General features: G+C 43.0%; 1 protein-coding gene across 1 annotated transcript in view; it reads left to right on the top strand.

Annotated features, from left to right (window-relative positions):
• Nucleotides 1-200: 200 nt before the first annotated feature.
• Nucleotides 201-22,073, top strand: part of LOC129821728 (beta-1,3-glucosyltransferase-like) — a 154,996-nt gene continuing 133,123 nt past the window's right edge. The window contains exon 1 of the mRNA XM_055879328.1: nucleotides 201-404. Within this exon, the coding sequence (XP_055735303.1) occupies nucleotides 341-404 (64 nt within the window). The 5' untranslated portion in view covers nucleotides 201-340. The remainder of the gene's footprint in view (nucleotides 405-22,073) is intronic.

Here is a 22,073-nt window from a genome sequence, read left to right as displayed (position 1 = left end):
TGTTTAGCCTACGTTGCAAAGCTATTTGTGCAGGCTGGTTAAGTATAGACAAATAAAGATAGTATAAATGTAAAATGATATGTGAATTATTTTTTATTTGATAGGTACAATTGTGCCAACCAGGAAAGACACGGGGTTTGTTATTGTAGCCTAGTAAGCACGACTTTTAACAGTGCACCATTTGGCCAGAAGAGCGCGCCTGAGCCACATTAGTGGCGGTGAACATGCCAAAATCTCGTATCTTTCTCGTCCTAAAAATTGTGCACAAAAACAAGCATTCCGTTCCAAACACTGTCAAAGCCACATCGGAGGCTGTCGGCATCTCTCTCTGTCTCGCACGATGATCCCTGAAAACCCAGATGTCGTACACACCGTTGCTTTTTATTTACTTTTTCTGTCGTTCGGTAAGTATTGGTTGATTTACCGTTCTATTTGAAGTTATGCGCATTTACTCGTGCTTTATGTGGCAAGTGGCTGCTTTAAGCAGGGAGTAGAGCAAGCTAAGATTATGCGTTGTTGGGAAACCGTGTTGCACATTGGAATAGTTAACTTTAGCTAGCCATGTAGCTAGCCTACAGATGACTGGACATTGTGCATCTGGTTAGAAACTTCCAATTGGATTAGCTACACATTCGTTCACGACCGTTGGTGTTACATTGTGTCTTTAGTTCATTGTGAATTGCCTAAACGCATGTTTTTACTAAGATATAGGACTCTGTGGAAGCTAGCGACTGTATTTTGAGTATAGTTTAAACTTCTTGACCAGTGGCAAATTCATTACGCCGATTATGTTGCAAAACGTTTCTTTAACGGAACCAAAGGAAACGGGTAGAGACCAAATGAATTTGTCCAATAGAAACTTTCGTTTTGGCTCTGTGGTTCTTATACGGTAAACGGTTTCCGTAATGAATATGCCCCAGTGGTTTCCAGGCTGTTGCGCGCGCAGCTTGTGGGTGTGAGTTGTAGCCTTCATTCTCTGAGAAATACTTTTACAATTGTATTCTTTGATAAGTCCACCGAATAAATCAACGTGATGCATGCATGTGCGAATAATTGCTGCTAGGGTTATTACAGCAGCTCAGTGGCTAACTTTAAATTAGCGCGCTATTGCATTAAAATTCAGGTAACAGATTAACAATACCTAAAGACTGCAGCCAGGCATAATGCATTATGATGTGGTTATGCATTGTAAGACTTGTCATAAGATTCCCGAGTGGCGCAGCGGTCTAAGGCACTGCATCTCAGTGCTAGAGGCGTCACTACAGACACTAATGGTTCGAATCCAGGCTGTATCACAACCGGCGTGATTGGGAGTCCCATAGGGCGGTTCACAGCGTCGTTAGGGTTTGGCCGGGGTCTGCCGCAAAATAATTTGTTCTTAAAACTGACTTGCCTAGTTAAATAAAGGTTACATTTTTAAAAAGTATTAATAGTGATCAATTTCAATGATACTGACTAAATGTTAAATAAGAACTTATAAAGTATGGAAACTAATGTTTTTCTCTCTGTTGTTATTCAGCAAACCTGGGTTCAAATTAGAGGTCTACCGAATATGATTTTTCAACGCCGATACCGATTAATCGGCCGATTTAAAAGAAAAAAAGTATTTAAAAAAAAAAAAAAAAGATTTTTTTTTGTTGTTAATTGTGTATATGTATGTGTAATAATGTCAATTACAACAATACTGAATGAACACTTATTATTATAATTTTTTTAAAAATTTTATCCACTTTTCTCCCCAATTTTCGTTGTATCCAATCGCTAGTAATTACTATCTTGTCTCATCGCTACAACTCCCGTACGGGCTCGGGAGAGACGAAGGTCCTCCGAAGCACAACCCAACCAAGCCGCACTGCTTCTTAACACAGCGCGCCTCCAACCCGGAAGCCAGCCGCACCAATGTGTCGGAGGAAACACCGTGCACCTGGCCCCCTTGGTTAGCGCGCACTGCGCCCGGCCCGCCACGGGAGTCGCTGGAGCGCGATGGGACAAGGATATCCCTACCGGCCAAACCCTCCCTAACCCGGACGCCGCTAGGCCAATTGTGCGTCGCCCCACGGACCTCCCGGTCGCGGCCGGCTGCGACAGAGCCTGGGCGCGAACCCAGAGACTCTGGTGGCGCAGCTAGCACTGCGATGCAGTGCCCTAGACCACTGCGCCACCCGGGAGGCCCTAATGAACACTTATTTTAACTTAATATAATACATGATTAAAATCTATTTAGTCTCAAATAAATAAAACAACATGTTCAATTTGTTTTAATTATTGCAAAAACACAGTGTTGGAGAAGAAAGTAAAAGTGCAATATGTGCCATGTAAAAAAGCTAACGTTTAAGTTCCCTGCTCAGATTATGAGAACATATGAAAGCTTGTGGTTCCTTTTAACATGAATCTTCAATATTCCCAATTAAGAAGTTTTAAGTTGTAGTTATTATAGGACTATTTCTCTATACCATTTGTATTTCATATACCTTTGACTATTGGATGTTCTTATAGGCAATATAGTATTGCCAGTCTAATCTCAGGATTTGATAGGCTTGAAGTCATAAACAGGTCAATGCTTGAAGCACAGCAAGGAGCTGCTGGCAAACGCAGGAAAGTGCTGTTTGAATGAATGCTTACGAGCCTGCTGCTGCCTACCACAGCTCAGTCAGACTGCTCTATCAAATATCAAATCATAGACTTAATTATAATATAATAAGCACACAGAAATACGAGCCTTAGGTCATTAATGTTCAAATCTGGAAACTATCATTTCGAAAACAAAACGTTTATTCTTTCAGTGAAATACGGAACCGTTCCGTATTTTATCGAACGGGTGGCATCCATAAGTCTAAATATTGCTGTTACATTGCACAACCTTCAATGTTATGTCATACTTATGTAAAATTCTGGCTAATTAATTACGGTCTTTGTTAGGAAGAAATGGTCTTCACACAGTTTGCAACGAGCCAGGCGACTCAAACTGCTGCATATACCCTGACTCTGCTTGCACAGAACGCAAGAGAAGTGACACAATTTCCTTAGTTAAAATAAATTAATGTTAGCAGGCGAATATTAACGAAATATGCAGGTTTAAAAATATATACTTGTATATTCATTTTAAGAAAGGCATTGATGTTTATGGTTAGGTACACATTGGTGCAACGACAGTGCTTTTTTTCGCGAATGTACTTGTTAAATCATCACCCGTTTGACGAGTAGGCTGTGATTCGAGGATAAATTAACATGCACCGCATTGATTATATGCAACGCAGGACAAGCTAGATAAACTAGTAGTATCATCAACCATGTGTAGTTAACTAGTGATTATGTTAAGATTGATTGTTTTTATAAGATAAGTTTAATGCTAGCAAGCAACTTACCTTGGCTCTTTGCTGCACTCGTGTAACAAGTGGTCAGCCTGCCACACAGTCTCCTCGTGGAGTGCAATGTAATCGGCCATAATCGGCGTCCAAAAATGCAGATTACCGATTGTTATGAAAAGTTGAAATCGGCTCTAATTAATCGGCCATGCCGATTTAATCGGTCGACCTCTAGCTCAAATACTATTTGAATTCTTTAAAATACACTACATGACCAAAATTATGTGGACACCTGCTCATCCAACATCTCATTTGAAAGTCATGGGCATTAATATGGAGTTGGTCCCCCCCCTTTGCTGCTATAACAGCTTCCACTCTTCTGGGAAGGCTTTCCACTAGATTTTGGAACATTGCTGCGGGGACATGCTTCCATTTAGCCACAAGAGCATTAGTAAGGTCGGCACTGATGTTGGGTGATTAGGCCTGGCTCGCAGTCGGTGTTCCAAATCATCCCAAAGGTGTTTGATGGGGTTGAGGTCAGGGCTCTGTGCAGGCCAGTCAAGTTCTTCCACACCGATCTCGAGAAACGATTTCTGTATGGACCTCGCTTTGTGCACGGGTGTATTGTCATGCTGAAACAGGAAAGGGCCTTCCCCAAACTGTTGCCACAAAGTTGGAAGCACAGAATCGTCTACAATGTCATTGTATGCTGTAGCGTTAAGATTTCCCTTCACTAAAATTAAGGGGATAAGCCCGAACCATGAGAAACAGCCCCAGACCATTATTGCTCCTCCACCAAACTTTACAGTTTGGAACTAGGTAGTGGGTGTTGCAACTGAGGACAGACGATTTTTACGTGTTTCAGTACTTGGCGGTCTCGTTCTGTGAGGTTGTGTGGCCTACCACTTCGCAGCTGAGCCGCTGTTGCTCCTGGACTTTTCCACTTCACAATAACAGCACTTACAGTGGACCAGGGCAGCTCTAGCAGGGCAGAAATTTGACTGACTGGTTGGAAAGGTGGCATGCTATGACAGTGCCAGGTTGAAAGTCACTGAGCTCTTCAGTAAGGCCATTCTACTGCCAATGTTTGTCTATAGAGATTGCATGGCTGTCTATTCGATTTTATACACGTCAGCAACGGGTGTAGCTGAAATAGCCAAATCCATTAATTTGAAGAGGTGTCCACTTTTGTATATCTAGTGTAATTTGAGGGGGAGGTTTTCTGGACACAGGTTAAGCATAGTCCTGGACTAAAAAGCACTTTCAATGGAGATTCTCTATTGAGCTTGCTTTTTATTCCAGGAATAGGTATAATCTATGTCCAGGAAACCGCCCTCAAGTGTTTGTCAGGTGGGCAGTGTTTGCTCTTTTGGGACTTTTCTATTGGTTCCATTGGAACAGGCAGGCTCAATCAGGCACAGCTAAAGCGTTTGAAATGCTTTAAAGACCCCCACCAGAGTGCAATGCCGCCCCTATTTCGACGTAATTTCTGTACCATAGCGTAAATTGTCGTTTTTAGGTTCTACCTCTGAAGAATGACGCAGGCTGCTAATACATATTCACAAATTGGGGGTGGGAACGTTGTGGTGATTTCTAGCTCCAAAATAACTGAAACTTGACAAATTATCCAAAGGATTATTATAATTTGCTGGTAAAAAAAGTGGAGGTGCTAAAACATGTTTACACCCCATTTTAATTTGCTCCATGGCTCAGGCAGCCAAGTGTAGGCTTCTGCGACAAGCTGTTTGACTCAGCCAAAGATGATCTATTATATTGCTCCGCTCAGTTGCAACTCGTGAAGATGGAAGTACTTTGCAGGTGTTTACGATGAATAAACAATGCCATGCTGGTGGGTGGCAACATTCAAATAAAACCCAGCCCTGAAAAGAAACGTAGACTGTAAAGTGTGTGCACGTCATATCATAGGGGAAACACATGGTATTGGCATGACAAAGATCAGAAGTTACCCCTTCGGATTTCCCACTTCAACCTCAATATATCATACTTTGACTAAAACAATGACTTATTGACTTATCCTTGTGTAACATCATGTGTAGGCTAAGCTATGGGCATAGTCTTTCAGCTGGAAAAAAAGTGAATTTCTGCTCTTGTGGGCGTTTAATCATTTAGGATCTGAACTCGAGTCTGCTATTCATTATTCACCATAGTGGTTACAGATTATGTAACCATCTTGTCCACACTGTACTGTTGTTACTAACAGCCTCATGAACATTAATGTAATTGTTGAATGGCATAAGTGAATGGAAGAGATGTTACATGAATTTCTGTTATACCACAGGTTTATAGACTAGCCTATTGTATGGGCAACCAACTCGCTGGCCTTGTCTTTAGTGTCCACCCTGAGATTGAAAGATTGGGAGTTCGATCCCTGGCCGAGTCATACCAAAGACTGTAAAAAATGGGACCCGATGCGTCTCTGCTTGGCACTCAGCAGATATATTGGCCGGGGTAAGGTCCTGCGATAGACTAGCATCCTGTCCAGGGGGTATACTTGTACATCACGCTGCCTCACGCTACAGAAACAGTATATGGTTCCTGCTCCTATGAGCTGTTCCGTCTCCTACCTACTTCTATTGTATGGACAGATCATTGCCTTGCTGTGGTTCAAGCAGATCTGTGGATGCATAGCCTGGCTGACCGGACTCACGTGGTACACTGGTCTGGACAAGAGTCCGTTTGTTGGCGCAATATTCACACAGAAATTGGCTTGAGCTTTGATTGGTTCAACAAAGAACCCTGGAGGGAATGAGAACTCTCCTTGTTTGGATTTGAAAATCCAACAGTTGTATTGGAAGGGGCAGCACTCGGTGTGTGTAGTTGTCCACGTGGGTGTTTAAGTGAGAGGGGAACTAATCGACACTTCACTCTTGTTTTGTTAACTGCTGTGTCTCAAGCCACTATCATTCAGTGTCCAATCTATATGAATAGAAAACCCTGAAAGTTCTAAAATATTCAACCAAGCAATACATGTACTGTGGGACTATATTATGGCTGAAGGTTTTAGCCCTGAAACCTTGTGCTAAAGGCCTGTGTGTGGATGGCGCTCACAAATCAGCTCTCATCATGTCAATGGTGACTGTTGAGAGCAATCATATAGGTTACTGTATAATGCATGTTTATATACAGTACAATATGATGCGTATCAGGGTAAGGGTCAATCACAATATCAATTCAGGCAGTACATTGAAATCCAGTTCATGAATTGAGAATTATTATTTTCTATGAGAATTTGTCAATTCAGTAATTGAATTACTTCAACTGCTGAATTGATTGATTTGAAAATCACAAGAATTAAAACAACCCCGATGCACAGAATTAGACTAGAATAACAATAGAGTAAAATATTTCCCTATGATAGGAGTCAGGGTGAAAGAGGAAGATAGTTTAATCAGAGGAACAACTGGATATGTTCGATCCTTAATTTCCGGTGACACAGTCAGTACAGTGTTTTGCCATAAAGCTCATTGCTCTTTCCCCCATCCTAGTATAGAACCCAGAGTAGTTCAAGGCTCATCTCTTGACCAGCGGCATGATTCATTCTGTATTTTTACCTTTGCGTGTGTTTCCGTGCGTGCTACCAACCACGATCGTCATGGCGGTCTCACAAAATCAATACATTTTCATGAAATAGGGCCTACCTTGTTGGTTTTTCCCTGACCTTAACACGAACACTGCATTTTCATATTCCTAGTCCTCTCGCTGGGGGTTAAAGGTGAAAACAGTTCTAATATGGTGGCATTCTTAAGGTTTGCCGTTGCACTGAGAAACGAAAGGGCAACCAGCTGAACAAATGTTGTCGTCACGACCAGTAAGTGGAAATTGCTTTGAGGCACAGGAGATCACGCGTGCATGAAATGTGGTGACACATGAAAAGCTCTCAAACAAAGTTCCCCTCGCTCTCACGTGCTGACCACACCGCACACACCATCGCACGCAAGTTGATTTTGTCCACCCACACCAGATGTGATCAGGACACGCAGGTTGAAATATCAAAACAAGCTCGGAACCAATTATATTAATTTGGGGACAGGTCGAAAAGCATTTAACATTTATAGCAATTGAGCTAGCTAGCTTGCTGTTGCTAGCTAATTTGTTCTGGGATTTCAACATTGGGTTGTTATTTTACCTGAAAGGCACAAGGTCCTTTACTCTGACAATTAACCCACAGATAAAACCGTCAACCGAGTTCCTTTCTATTAATCTCTCCTCCTTCCTTCAGGCTTCTTCTTCTTCTTTGGACTTGATATGGCGGTTGGCAACCGACTGGAGTGTGGACCTCAGTTCATCTTTCAATCACCCACGTGGGTATATGTTCCAAAAAAACATTGAGGAGATGGGAGAGGCAGGACTCGCGGTGCTTCGAGCGTCACAAATAGAACCAAGTTCTATTTTAAGCGCCTGGCCTACGCAGACCAGCGCAATGATTTGAATAACATGTATGTGTACATTTATTTAGCAGCGCATGCAACGCGTCTGGTCAGCATGTTAGACCATGTACATAGCTCACTATTCCCTTTTGATATTTTAGAAATCTGTCTCATTGCAAGGGAATTGGAAAGTGAAGACATTGTTGAAAACAGCAAGGCTAGCCTATTTATACTGCGGGGTGTGTAGTGAGGTCCTCTCAGCAGTATCACTTGTGGCATCATGCAGGCAGTGCACGCCAAGCTGTCTGTTGCCTATCTTTCTCTAGGGACCTCCATGAAAGATGGCAAGTTGCGACAGATGTAGCAGAATGAGGAGTGAACTTGGATGTATTTGTGCAGGAAGCTGCGTTTCGAGCCAAATGTTGCATTTTTAATCCTAGCTGATAGGATTGAGAGCCTGGAAGACCAGATGAGAATGTTGCAGCCAGTCTTTCTGGTGGAACCCAGATCGTTTGTGTTACTTACTATGATGAATCCATCATTAAGTGGATTTTAGACCGCTTCCCATCTCTCAACTATTAATAATCAAGATTGGGATTTCGCTCTCCGAACTTTTGTCGTTTATCTTTGGTTTATAATTTACATGCAACTTTAACACCCCTTCTCTCTAAACTGAAGGCTAGCTTATTAAAAACCCACATAAAAACCCTTATTTAAAAAAAAATATTTTCGAGTTCCTCTTAAAACAATCATATGCAATAGTGCTCAGATATGTTTTGCCTATCATTTTGCCATTTCATCATTTTGTAATTTGGCCATTCACGTCAGGTTTGATCATTTCATAGTGGTTAAAGTGATACTTAAGGATTTTGGCATTGAAGCCCTTTACAGTATCTACTTCCACGAGTCGGATGAACTCATGGATACCATTTTTATGTCTCTGTAACCTGTATGGAGGTAGTTATGTGAGCCAATGCTAACTAGCGTTAGCGCAATGACGAAGTCTATGGTATCTGCCAGCAGTTACCATAGACCTCTGGTCTATGCACCAATGCTAGTTAGCAACTTCCTTCAAACTGCACACAGAGACACACACATGGTATCCACAAGTTCATCTGACTCTGGGGAAGTAGATAAAGGGCCTCACAATCCTGAGGTATCACTTTAAAGTCCTGGTCTGCCCACCCACTATATCTAACTATAAGAGAAGCTAATGCAGTATCACTATGGACATCATTCAGTTCTACTCTGTCGGTAGTAATGAATTCCACTCTGTGCCATTTATAGGTTTGTTCGTACATACTATTTAGGCGTACTCCAGCAGTTAGTGTCTGACCAAGCAACAGCATTTGCTCCCCCACTGTGTGAATGAAGTGTGTCAGCTGTACTGTAGCTACTTTGTGATTGAGCTGTACTGTGGTAGGTCTATAGAATTGTATATAGAACATGTATGATAGTGAATTATAGGCTCTCTATGGGTAGGTCTGTGTGCGTGTCAGCCGTAATATAGGACTGTGTGTTTGTGTTTCAGCCATACTGTGGGTGTGTGTGTGTCAGTGTGTTTCAGCCTTACTGTAGGACTGTGTGTGTGTGTCAGTGTATTTCAGCCATACTGCAGGACTGTGTGCTACATTGTTCATTTAATCAGCTGTTCTGAAGGCCACCCTCCAGTAAAACCATGTTCCTGTTTGGCCTGGTAATAAAGAAATGCAGCGGCCATGACTAAAGCCAAACAAGTTTCTTGTGTGTGTGTCCCCGCACTGCAAGGATTTGTACATTCTCTATGCCAAAACAGTACAGAGTTACTGTAGTCACCCACCTTTCTAGTCATCTTGAAACAGCTAGGTCTTGTCTTGAAATCACTTAGGGGCAATTCAACGGTAATGGAATTACGCTTTGACTCAAATTTTTCACTATAAAATCTATGCCAAACAAAAATCATTGATTTCAAAGTTTAACAAACCATACAACTCTATGCACAAGGACTACTTTGAACAATTTACACAGTATATTTTACCATAACACATTTACTGGATGATCTGTGCAGATGCAAAGTTTGGTAACAGAATTATGGTAAAATCTCCCTCAGTTTTTTATGCGATCACGTTTTCAAAAAATCTGTTCCGAATTAAGATTCAAAGATGTCTGCAGAAAGAATGAGGTGGTGTCAGCTATAGGGCTGTGACGGTCTTGGAATTGGAGGTTACATTAATTGGCCAGGCCAATACACACGGTCAATGACATAACCGTTAAAGGCTGGCTTTATTTCTGCAGCTTCACTATTACCATTACACTTCGTTATTATCAGTAGCATTTCATTATTTTTATTTTTCGAGTTATTACCTCTAAATATTAGTCTCGTATACAAATGAAGAAATGTCAGATAGGAGAGGATTGTCACATTTTCGTATTGACACAACTTAACACAGGCTATCGGGCTCAAAAGAAACGTGCAATTTCGCTATTGCATTACACAGCGTTACTGGTTTTTCTTTCTCTTTCCCTTTTATTTTATTTTTCGTATTGTTTTTGATGTGTCCATTTTGTTTAAATGTGTGTTACTGTTGTCTTAGGCCTTTAAGACCCTATGTATAAAAAATATATATAAAAAAGTCAATTCTGTTTGTACACTTGTTTACATGGATGCTTCTTAATAAAACCTATTTTAAACAAGCCATTACACTTTGTTATTATCATGCCATTTCATTATTATTCAGGTTATGAACAATAAATATTAATCTACAAATTAAGATTGGACAGAATCTGTCACATTTTCGTATTGACACAGGATGACAGAGTCAAAATAAAGATGTATGCCCACTTGTCTGTTAGCTTTTCTGTATATACAATTTTTCAATCTGGATCCTATTTTGACGCTAAAACCATTCCCATGAAGTCCGATGGTTTTTCTCCCACTTTTCCCTAAATATTTGCATAACTTCACAAACCCTACTGTTGCTGCCATTTGAAGGCAGTGGCATTGGCATATGTTCTTCAAAGAGAGGATGCCGTAATGGGCGGCAGGTACCCTAGTGGTTAGAGCGTTGGATTAGCGTTGGATCGAATCCCCGAGCTGAAAAGGTACAAATCTGTCGTTCTGCCCCTGAACAAGGCAGTTAACCCACTGTTCCTAGGCCGTCATTGAAAATAAGAATTTGTTCTTAATTGACTTGCCTAGTTAAATAAAGGTAACATTTTTTGTTGTTGAGAAATAACGTAGCATAAGCTAATGGATCATGCTAGGAGCGTCCAGCCAGGCTACTTTATTAAACCTTCTGAATGGACATATAGACCTATATTGTTACAAATGACGGAGTCAGCCATGATTCACCAAACAATATTTTGAAAGAGGCAAAGTATTTTAAGCATATGTTTTCATTTCAGTCTCCATCTCCACTAACCGAAGTTAATTGTAAGGATTTGTTTCTATTATTCATGTGAAATTTAACAGCTGTACAGAAAGACTCATGTGAAGGCCAAATTACAGAGGTGAAACTTCTTGATGCAATTAAAGCCTTTAAGTCCGGGATAACGCCAGGGCTGGATGGCATACCAGTTGAGGTATACCAAACAATAGAGCACTATTAATTATCTGCGAAACCAGGCCTGGTATTCACAGCTGACTTTGAAAAGGCCGTTGATAAAGTATGACTGGAGTTTATATAGAATGCCTGGAATATTTACATTTTGGAGAATATCTTATACAATGAGTTAAAGTTATGTATAGTAACCCTAGGTGTAAAATTGAAAATAATGGCTAGTTCTCAGAAAGTATTCAACTGTCAAGAGGAGGAAAACAAGGTTGTCCACTATCGGCATATATATATTTATTATGGCCATCGAAATGTCAGATACTAAAATCAGATCCAACAATAATATTAAGGGGCTAAAAATCCAAGGCTTAAAAATAAAGGTGTCATTGTATGCTGAGGATTCGTGTTTTCTTTTAAATCCACAATATGGATCCCCACAGCCTCATAGAGGATCTAGATACTTTTTCTAACTTGGATTACAACCAAATTATGATAAATGTACATATTGGATCACTAAAAAAATACAACTTTTACATTACTGTGTAGTTTACCAATAAAATGGTCTGACGGCGAATTGGACAAACCCGGTAGTCATATCCAGAAAGAAAGGAATGATCTCACTACAATTTTTTTTATACAAAGTTAGCCAAAATAGATAAGATCTTGATACCATGGAAAGGAAAATACCTGTCTATTTCTGGAACAATCACCCTGAATAACTCTTTAGTCATATCAGTTTACCTATTTGCTTATGGTCTTGCCTACACCTAGCGAATTGTTTTAAAAAAATGATATGAGCAAAAAATATACCTTTTTATTTGGACTGGCATGTCAGACAAAATGAAACAGGCCTATTTATATAATGAATATGATTTCAGAGGGCAGAAATTATTAAATATTAAAGCATTAGACCTCTCACTAATGGCTTGTCATACAAAAGTTATACTTAAATCTGAACAGGTTCTCTAACAGATAAGTAAGAATATCTCACCCCATGTTCAAGAATAGCCTTTTTTCCCTTTAATCAGATTACAACCTCTCACTTTCAGTTATTTGAAAATGATAATGATAATGAAAATGATGATGATAATCTCCAAAATATCGCTATTTTTATAACAAGCCATTGAAAGTTTGTTGTAATTTTAGTTTAATCCACCAGAAAAGACAGAACAAATATTATGGTGTTACGCACACCTCTAAGAAGAGGGAACGCAACACCCTGCTGTGAAGCAACAGAGGTATGGGACTGTAGGTGCGATAAAGGACGACAAAAAGCAGAATTGACCGTTAACTATGATTTATTTCCTTTACACGGTAATATGGTGAAAAGGGGCTGGACGGAACCAAAGCAAAGAAATTAAATATCTAACCTGCCTACCCACTACTTACCTAACTTAGCACCACCTGGTGCCCTAACCAAAATACAGGGGTTGGTCCACCCAGGTCTTACCTAGTGTGCCTAAAATGTGAATATACTACGGGTATATGTATGCCCGCGGGCCTCTTGCCTAAGCACTCCCTAGGTGCCTTCCCCTTCCCCCCTGAGAACAAATGAAACAGAATATTAAACAATCCACTTCACAACAAAACTGAGAAAACTAACTCAGGCCACTAAAGAAGCTCTGACAAAGCACAAACACAGAACATACCAAAGCTGCTACCAACAACAACTAACATAGTACATATTTACAATCAACATGCTATCCCGAGCGGGATCGGGATCGATTTGGAGGTGGAGGGTCCGCTATATTGTCTGGGTCGGTGTGTCACAGCATCATCGGACTGAGCTTGTTGTCATTGCAGGCAATCTCAATGCTGTGCGTTACAGGGAAGACATCCTCCTCCCTCATGTGGTACCCTTCCTGCAGGCTCATCCTGACATGACACTCCAGCATGACAATGCCTCCAGCCATACTGCTCATTCTGTGAGTGATTTCCTGCAAGACAGGAATGTCAGTGTTCTGCCATGGCCAGCGAAGAGCCCGGATCTCAATCCCATTGAGCACGTCTTGGACCTGTTGGATCGGAGGGCTAGGGCCATTCCCCCCAGAAATGTCCGGGAACTTGCAGGTGCCTTGGTGGAAGAGTGTGGTAACATCTCACAGCAAGAACTGGCAAATCTGGTGCAGTCCATGAGGAGGAGATACACTGCAGTACTTAATGCAGCTAGTGGCAACACCAGATACTGACTTACTTTTGATTTTGACCCCCCCTTTGTTCAGGGACACACAATTCCATTTCTGTTAGTCACATGTCTGTGGAACTTGTTCAGTTTATGTCTCAGTTGTTGAATCTTGTTATGTTCATAGAAATATTTACACATGTTAAGTTTGCTGAAAATAAATGCAGTTGACAGTGAGAGGACATTTATTTTTTTGCTGAGTTTATGTGGAGGACTGGAAATTATGCAGACAATTACATTTATGAAAGCCACAATCTATAGGCCTATAGAGAGAATCAGCCAAGTCACAAAAGTACATCCCAATAAAAGGACCCGTCAATCAAAGCTACCAGCGTATGTCAGACATGAGAAATAATTTTTTACTCTTCTACTTAAAACATATAAAGAAACCAATGCTTACCTTAGACTTTCCAAAGGTAGACAAGTATGAAGTGGAGAGAGAGCTATGTGTCACGTTCCTGACCTATTTATGTTAGTTTTTGTGTGTTAGTTGGTCAGGACGTGAGGTTGGGTGGGCATTCTATGTTATCTGTTTCTATGTTGGTTTTGGTTTGCCTGGTATGGCTCTTGATTAGAGGCAGGTGGTTTGCGTTTGCCTCTAATTAAGAGTCATATTTAGGTAGGGCATTCTCACTGTTTGTTTGTGGGTGATTGTCTCCGGTGTCAGTATGTTTGTTCGTACCACACTGGACTGTAGCGTTTGTTTGTTTCGTTTTCGTTTCGATGTCGTCTGTTTCTTGTACGTAAGTTTATGTTTAGTTATGTAAGTTTATGTTCAGGTTTCGTCAACGTCGTTTTGTTATTTTGTAGTTTTGCAAGTGTTTGTTTCGTTTCGTGTTGCCATCTTTATCGTTGTGTTAATAAAGATGGCTTATTTCCCAAAGCCTGCGTTTTGGTCTGAGGATCCTTCTCTCCTCACCTCATCTGAGGATGAGGAGAGCGTCACGCGTTTACAGAATCACCCACCAACACGCTAAGACCAAGCGGCAAGGGAAAACGAAACGGAGTAAGGGACAGGAGAGAAAGGAGCAATGGACATGGGACGATGTTTTGGATGGAAAGGGTGTCTACACATGGGAGGAGATCCTAGCTGGTAGAGATCGCCTCCCATGGGAACAGCTGGAGGCACTGAGGAGAGCGGAGGCTACCAGAGAGAGGAACCGGAGCTATAAGGGAACGCGTCTGGCACGGAAGCCGAAAAAGCCCGTAAGTAATTCCCAAAAATTTCTTGGGGGGGGGCTAGGAGGTGGTGGGCCAAGGGCAGGTAGGAGACCTGCGCCCACTTCCCAGGCTTACCGTGGAGAGCGGGAGTACGGGCAGGCGCCGTGTTACGCAGTAGAGCGCACGGTGTCTCCTGTACGAGTGCATAGCCCAGTGCGGGTTATTCCACCTCCCCGCACTGGTAGGGCTAGATTGAGTATTGAGCCAGGTGTCATGAGGCCGGCTCAACGCGTCTGGTCTCCAGTGCGTCTCCTCGGGCCGGCATACATGGCACCTGCCTTACGCATGGTTTCCCCGGTTTGCCTACATAGGCCGGTGCGGGTTATTCCACCTCCCCGCACTGGTCGGGCAACCGGGAGTATTCAACCAGGTAAGGTTGGGCAAGCTCAATGCTCAAGAGTGCCAGTACGCCTCCACGGTCCGGTATTTCCGGCACCACCTCCCCGCCCCAGCCTAGTACCTACAGTGTCTACACTACGCACTAGGCTACCAGTGCGTATCCTGAGCCCTGTTCCTCCTCCACGCACTCTCCCTGTAGTGCGTGTATCTAGCCCGGTGCCTCCAGTTCCGGCCCCACGCACTAAGCTACCAGTGCGTCTCCAGAGCCCTGTACACACTGTATATTCTCCCCCTACTAATCCTGATGTGCTTGTCCTCAGCCCGGCGTCACCAGTGCCGGTACCACGCATCAGGGATAGAGTAGGCTTTGAGAATGCAGTGTGCCCTGTCCCTGCTCCCCGCACTAGTAGGAAGGTGCTTGTAATTAGCACGGTGCCTCCAGTTCTGGCACCACGCACCAGGTCTACAGTGCGCCATATCCGGCCAGAGCCATCCGTCTCCCCAGCGCCATCTGAGCCATCCGTCTCCCCAGCGCCATCTGAGCCATCCGTCTCCCCAGCGCCATCTGAGCCATCCGTCTCCCCAGCGCCATCTGAGCCATCCGTCTCCCCAGCGCCATCTGAGCCATCCGTCTCCCCAGCGCCATCTGAGCCATCCGTCTCCCCAGCGCCGTCTGAGCCATCCGTCTGCCAGGAGCCTGCAAAGCCGCCCGTCTGCCATGAGCCTGCAAAGCCGCCCGTCTGCCATGAGCCTACAGAGCCGTCAGCCAGACAGGAGCCGCTAGAGCCATCAGCCAGACAGGAGCCGCTAGAGCCGTCAGCCAGACAGGATCCGCCAGAGCCGCCAACCAGACAGGATCTGCCAGAGCCGCCAACCAGACAGGATCTGCCAGAGCCGCCAACCAGACAGGATCTGCCAGAGCCGCCAACCAGACAGGATCTGCCAGAGCCGCCAACCAGACAGGATCTGCCAGAGCCGCCAACCAGACAGGATCTGCCAGAGCCGCCAACCAGACAGGATCTGCCAGAGCCGCCAGCGAGCCATGAGCAGCCAGAGCCGCCAGCGAGCCATGAGCAGCCAGAGCCGTCAGAGCGCCATGAGCAGCCAGAGCCGTCAGAGCGCCATGAGCAGCCAGAGCCGTCAGAGCGCCATGAGCAGCCAGAGCCGTCAGAGCGCCATGAGCAGCCAGAGCCGTCAGAGCGCCATGAGCAGCCAGAGCCGTCAGAGCGCCATGAGCGTCGAGAGCCGTCAGAGCGCCATGAGCGTCGAGAGCCGTCAGCCTGCCATGAGCGTCGAGAGCCGTCAGCCTGCCATGAGCGTCGAGAGCCGTCAGCCTGCCATGAGCGTCGAGAGCCGTCAGCCTGCCATGAGCGTCGAGAGCCGTCAGCCAGCCATGAGCATCGAGATTCGTCAGTCAGCCATGAGCTGTCCTTCAGCCTGAAAAGGCTGGATACCCAGAACTGCCCATCAGTCCAGAGCTGTCTCTCTGTCCGGAGCTGCCTTTCAGTCCGGAGTTGCCCCTCTATCCTAATCTCCCTCTCTATCTTCATCTATCTCTATATTCTTATCTATCCCTCTTTCTTGATTTATCTCTCTGTCCCGGTGTTGTCCCTATTAGATATGTTGTTAAGGGAATTTTGTGGGGGTCAAAAGAGGGTGGACATTCTTGGAGGGAGGAAGTTAGGATGGATTATGGTGGGGTGGGAACCGCGCGCCGAGCCTGAACCACCACCGTGGTTAGATGCCCACCCAGACCCTCCCCTAGACTTTGTGCTGGTGCGTCCGGAGTTCGCACCTTGTGGGGGGGGTACTGTCACGTTCCTGACCTATTTATGTTAGTTTTTGTGTGTTAGTTGGTCAGGACGTGAGGTTGGGTGGGCATTCTATGTTATCTGTTTCTATGTTGGTTTTGGTTTGCCTGGTATGGCTCTTGATTAGAGGCAGGTGGTTTGCGTTTGCCTCTAATTAAGAGTCATATTTAGGTAGGGCATTCTCACTGTTTGTTTGTGGGTGATTGTCTCCGGTGTCAGTATGTTTGTTCGTACCACACTGGACTGTAGCGTTTGTTTGTTTCGTTTTCGTTTCGATGTCGTCTGTTTCCTGTACGTAAGTTTATGTTTAGTTATGTAAGTTTATGTTCAGGTTTCGTCAACGTCGTTTTGTTATTTTGTAGTTTTGCAAGTGTTTGTTTCGTTTCGTGTTGCCATCTTTATCGTTGTGTTAATAAAGATGGCTTATTTCCCAAAGCCTGCGTTTTGGTCTGAGGATCCTTCTCTCCTCACCTCATCTGAGGATGAGGAGAGCGTCACGCGTTACACTATGCGATAGTATGAAGATGAAATTGACAATCATTAAAATAGAAACAAATACACACAACATGTCCGTTGATTAGTCTATAAATAAAGAAAATATCCTGTATGAAATTATACCATGCCAGGTTGGAGAGTATTGTCAAATTGTCCATTTGACACAACAATAGAGCATTATTGGCCTCAGAGCCAGAACAACCTTGTCTTCTGCTGTCGAATAATTAAAGAATAGTCAGACACATCCAACCTTTTTTAAAAGAAGACTTATTTATTAGCAAGCAATGAAAACGTGGATTGTACAGTGCCTTCAGAAAGTATTCATACCCCTTGATTTATTCCACACTTTGTTGTTACAGCCTGAATTCAAAATGGACTAACTATATATTTTTCTCACCCATATACACACAATACCCTATAATGATAAAGGGAAAACATGTTTTTAGGATTTTTTTGCAAATGTATTGAAAATGAAATACAGTAATATCTAATTTACATAAGTATTCACACCCCTGAGTCAATACTTTATGGAAACACCTTTGCCAGTGATTACAGCTTTTAAAAAATTCTAACATTTGTAAAAAAACAACACAAATATATATTGAATAGTTAATTATTCAACCCCCTGAGTAAGTACATGTTAGAATAACCTTTGGCAGTGATTACAGTTGTGAGTCTTTCTGGGTAAGTCTCTCTAAGAGCTTTCCAAACCTGGATTGAACAATCATTTGCCCATTATTCTTTTCAAAATTCTTCAAGCTCTGTCAAATTGGTTGTTGATTTGTTGCCAAAACTAACTCGGCCACTCAGGAACATTCACTGTCTTCTTGGTAAGCAACTCCAGTGTAGATTTGGCCTTGTGTTTTAGGTTATTGTCCTGCTAAAAGGTGAATTCATCTTCCAGTGTCTGGTGGAAAGCAGACTGAAGCAGGTTTCCCTGCTTCTATCATCTATTGATTCAAACATGCTCTTAAACTTTCCTGACTGGCCATAGAGGACACCTAATTGATGGACCCAAGAAAGGGAATCCTGGATCAGTGGGGAGGCTGAGCAGCCAGCCTGTGTAATCAGATGTACACAGTGTGCTCCACAATGCACATAGAGGGCTAATGGCTGCTGCCTCCTCACAATTGCCTCTGCATCTGTGTATTTTCCTGCACGTTTGAGGCACCATCGTAACTCTGCCCACGTAAGCCAAAAATGGGAATTTTGAGCCTCAACAACACATCAGTTGCCACTTTCACAATGCCCTCGCCTGTTGTCTCCGATACCCTGTATAGTCCAATAAACTCCTCGTGAGGGACAAGGTCATAGTTAACATAACGCAGGCAGACATTCTCCTGTTCAGCACCAGAGACATCTTGAGTACCATCAACAATTACTGAAAATTGTACAATTGGAAGAGACCTCATCTCAGCTGCAATGCCTCGAATGACTGTATTGGCCATGATGTTCAGAATTTAATTCTGTGCTTTGGGACCTGTGTACATTTGTGGTACGCTCTGTTAACCACTTCAGTAAAATGGGATCATCCTCTTCTGCCCTAAGTTTCAAAAGCTGGTATAAATTCCCACTGTCATCCGTGTGGCCTCTAAAGGCTTGTCCCTGTCTTACTACATGCCGCACCGAACTTACAATTTTCATCAAGCAATGCCTTGCGTCCTCCTGCTGTTTACCCCACGCGCTGGGTAACTGGGCACTGATTGGATTTAGCTGGTGTGCTGTTACAGTTACAAAGTGGCGGTGGGTTTGGCAGTTTTGATGTGTTGTGAATTTTACAATGGCTTTTCTCCAGTTCCTAAATCCTGCACTAATGAAGGAAGCATCCTCTCTTTTGCCAAAAGATGGCTGGCTTGAAAACCCTTGGCTACAGTGAAAACACAACACTCATTTTATTGATGGATTATAATGTAGCCAGGGAAATTAATTTATCTTGAAACATCAACACTCTGTTGGCTAGAGTTTGCGGTTCTATAAATTGTGGGTGTGGCTGATATGGTTTTGTGCCATCACTGAGGTAACTGTACAATGCTGTGCCACTGTCCCCTATACTGGTGCTGCTTGCAACAAGGTTGACACCTGGTCCTGCCGTGGCTGTGACACTGTCCTCTGAAGTCTCTCTCCCTGGCTCTTTCACCACCCTCACTGACTCACAGTCTGTCTCCTAAAAAATAAATAAGGTGTTTGCCATACTCCTAACTACCGGTACCCAAAACTACACAATTAATCACAACAGCAATACCATTGCCTTAAACTAATCTTGGTTCAGTCACCAGTTTAAGTTGAGAGTGGGGGTATCCATGGCATTGTCCAATTGTGTCCCTATTTTGCAAGTCTAAAAAAGAGGGAACCTTTCATAATGTTGTCAAACAAAGACTCAACAAACTTACCTGAGACTCCCTGTCTCTGCCAGTCTGTCCCTGCCCATCTGTCCCCAGCTCTGCTGTCTGTGTGCCATCTGTTGCCTGCTCTGCCTATTGACATCATTATGAAACATTTCCAATAGCGTTTCACTTCTTTCTTATGAACATTTTATCAACTAGTCTTTGAGATATTAGGCTACTAGGGTTCTTACCTTTCGTTTTGGTGTACTGAAAAATGCTCTTGTGTCTGTCTTTTTTCTGTCATTTTTCTACCTGGCTGGCTGGCTACGCACACACACACACACACACACACACACACACACACACACACACACACACACACACACACACACACACACACACACAGTGTGCAGGTTATTTACAGTACGAGATGGGCTTCGATCTACCAGGTAGCTAGCTAACCAGCAAGCAAATGTGAAACGGATTGCAGTGACAAGGATTGACAGCTGAATGAGTTCACCATTTACACAACGTATGCTGAAACCTTTTGCAATTTTAATATAGTTTGTTATCGATTTATATTGGCTCCCACAATATCTGAATTTGCAGAGCTAGCCAGCACCAATTCCGTTACTGTTGTGTTTGCTATAATCTTTGCTATCGCCAGTTTACGCCAGGATTGGCACACAGGTGCTTCAAAGTCCCCTAGCGACAATTTAGCTTTTCCAACGAGATCATTAAAGATATTTAAGACAGTGTTGGAAGAGAGTATAGTTCTGTTCAATTTGGAGTTCAGTTTATCGGTAACCTTATCAGCATGCACTACAGCTGCATGCTGATCTTGGAATAAACTAACGATAGCAAATACTTCATCTTTGACGATGCCACATAAATGGAATAGGTGCTAGCTAATGTTTGCTTTAGTTTGCGCCATCAGTTTGCTCGCTAGCTCTGCAAATTCAGCTATTGTGTGTGTGAACCCTACCAACATAAAACATCGCTATGGTGCGATTGACTGGATTAACCTCACGTTAGCTACATGCATTGAGTGCCTTTCAGATGGTAAACACGAACACTCTGTCACCTTGCCAGCTAAGGAACACTACATTGCATTGCTAGCTCCTCTCATTGACTCGAAATCAAACAACTGCAAACACTGGTTGATGTTACTGTAGCTAGCTAGAAAATGTCAGCTAAATGCTAGCTAACATAAAGAGTGACCTGTAATTCAATGCAGCGAAAATGATGACTGGTGATGTTTATAAATGTGTTTTATTGTATTGAGTGGTAGAAGTAAAGAAATGTCTAACATATCCTTTGAGCTACTAACTGGAGGTCAGCCACCAATGACAGACTCTGTCAGATTCCCACACATGCACTGTACCTGAATCATGTGCCACTGCTGAGGGCTGGGAGGGTGGGAGGCAGTGGATAAAACCATTGTGAGCGGGGGTCGCAATGTTTAGAAACTTAAAAACGCGCCATTAAGTGTCTATAATCAGCACAAGTGCTTTCATTGCATATTATTAATATTTTTGAAATTACATAGTTATGTTTACAGTGATATATTGGGTGGGATAAATCATATTTTTCCCAGGATGGGGGGGTTGTGTCCCCCCTGGGATTTCCGCCTATGCCCCAAACAGGGAAACAGTTCCCAATCAAAGTTGTTATCACATACTCCGCTAAGGCAGTTATTTATCTTATAACTTGTCCTTGTGGTAAAAATTATGTGAGCAAAACAAAGCTCAAACTAAAAGTAAGAATCTCTGAGCATCGTAGCACCATTAGGTGCAGAAACTCGACGTACCCAGTTGCGGGCGGCCCACTTTTTAAAAGCGAACCACTCTATTTCATCCCTTCGCTGGCATCGAACACGTCACCCTCCCTAAGAGACGGAGGGACCTTGACAATTTATTGTTAAAACAAGAGGCGGCCTGGATCATTTAATTTAAGACCCTTGCTCCTTTCAGTCCCAATGTAGAGTTTGATCTGAAGCCATGTATATACAGTGCATTCGGAAAGTTTTCAGACCCCTTGACCTTTTCCACATTTTGTTATGTTACAGCCTTATTCTAAAATGTTTTAAATTATTGCATTTTTTTTACTCATCAATCTACACTCAATACCTCATAATGACTAAGTGAAAACATGTTTTTAGAAATGGTTGCAAATGTATTAAAAATAAAAAACAGATACCTTATTTACATAAGTATTCAGACCCTTTGCTATGAGCCTCGAAATTGACCTCAAGTGCATCCTGTTTCCATTGATCATCCTTGAGATGTTTCTACAACTTTATTGGAGTCTATCTGTGGTAAATTCAATTGATTGAACATTATTTGGAAAGGCACACCTGTCTATATAAGGTCCCACAGTTGACAGTGCATGTCAGAACAAAAACCAAACTGTGAGGACGAAGGAATTGTCCATAGCGGTGTCGAGGCACAGATCTGGGGAGAGTACCAAAAAATG

The sequence above is a fragment of the Salvelinus fontinalis genome, chromosome 24, assembly GCF_029448725.1.
Source record: "Salvelinus fontinalis isolate EN_2023a chromosome 24, ASM2944872v1, whole genome shotgun sequence".
Taxonomy (NCBI): domain Eukaryota; kingdom Metazoa; phylum Chordata; class Actinopteri; order Salmoniformes; family Salmonidae; genus Salvelinus; species Salvelinus fontinalis.
This window is presented reverse-complemented; position numbering and strand designations above follow the sequence as displayed.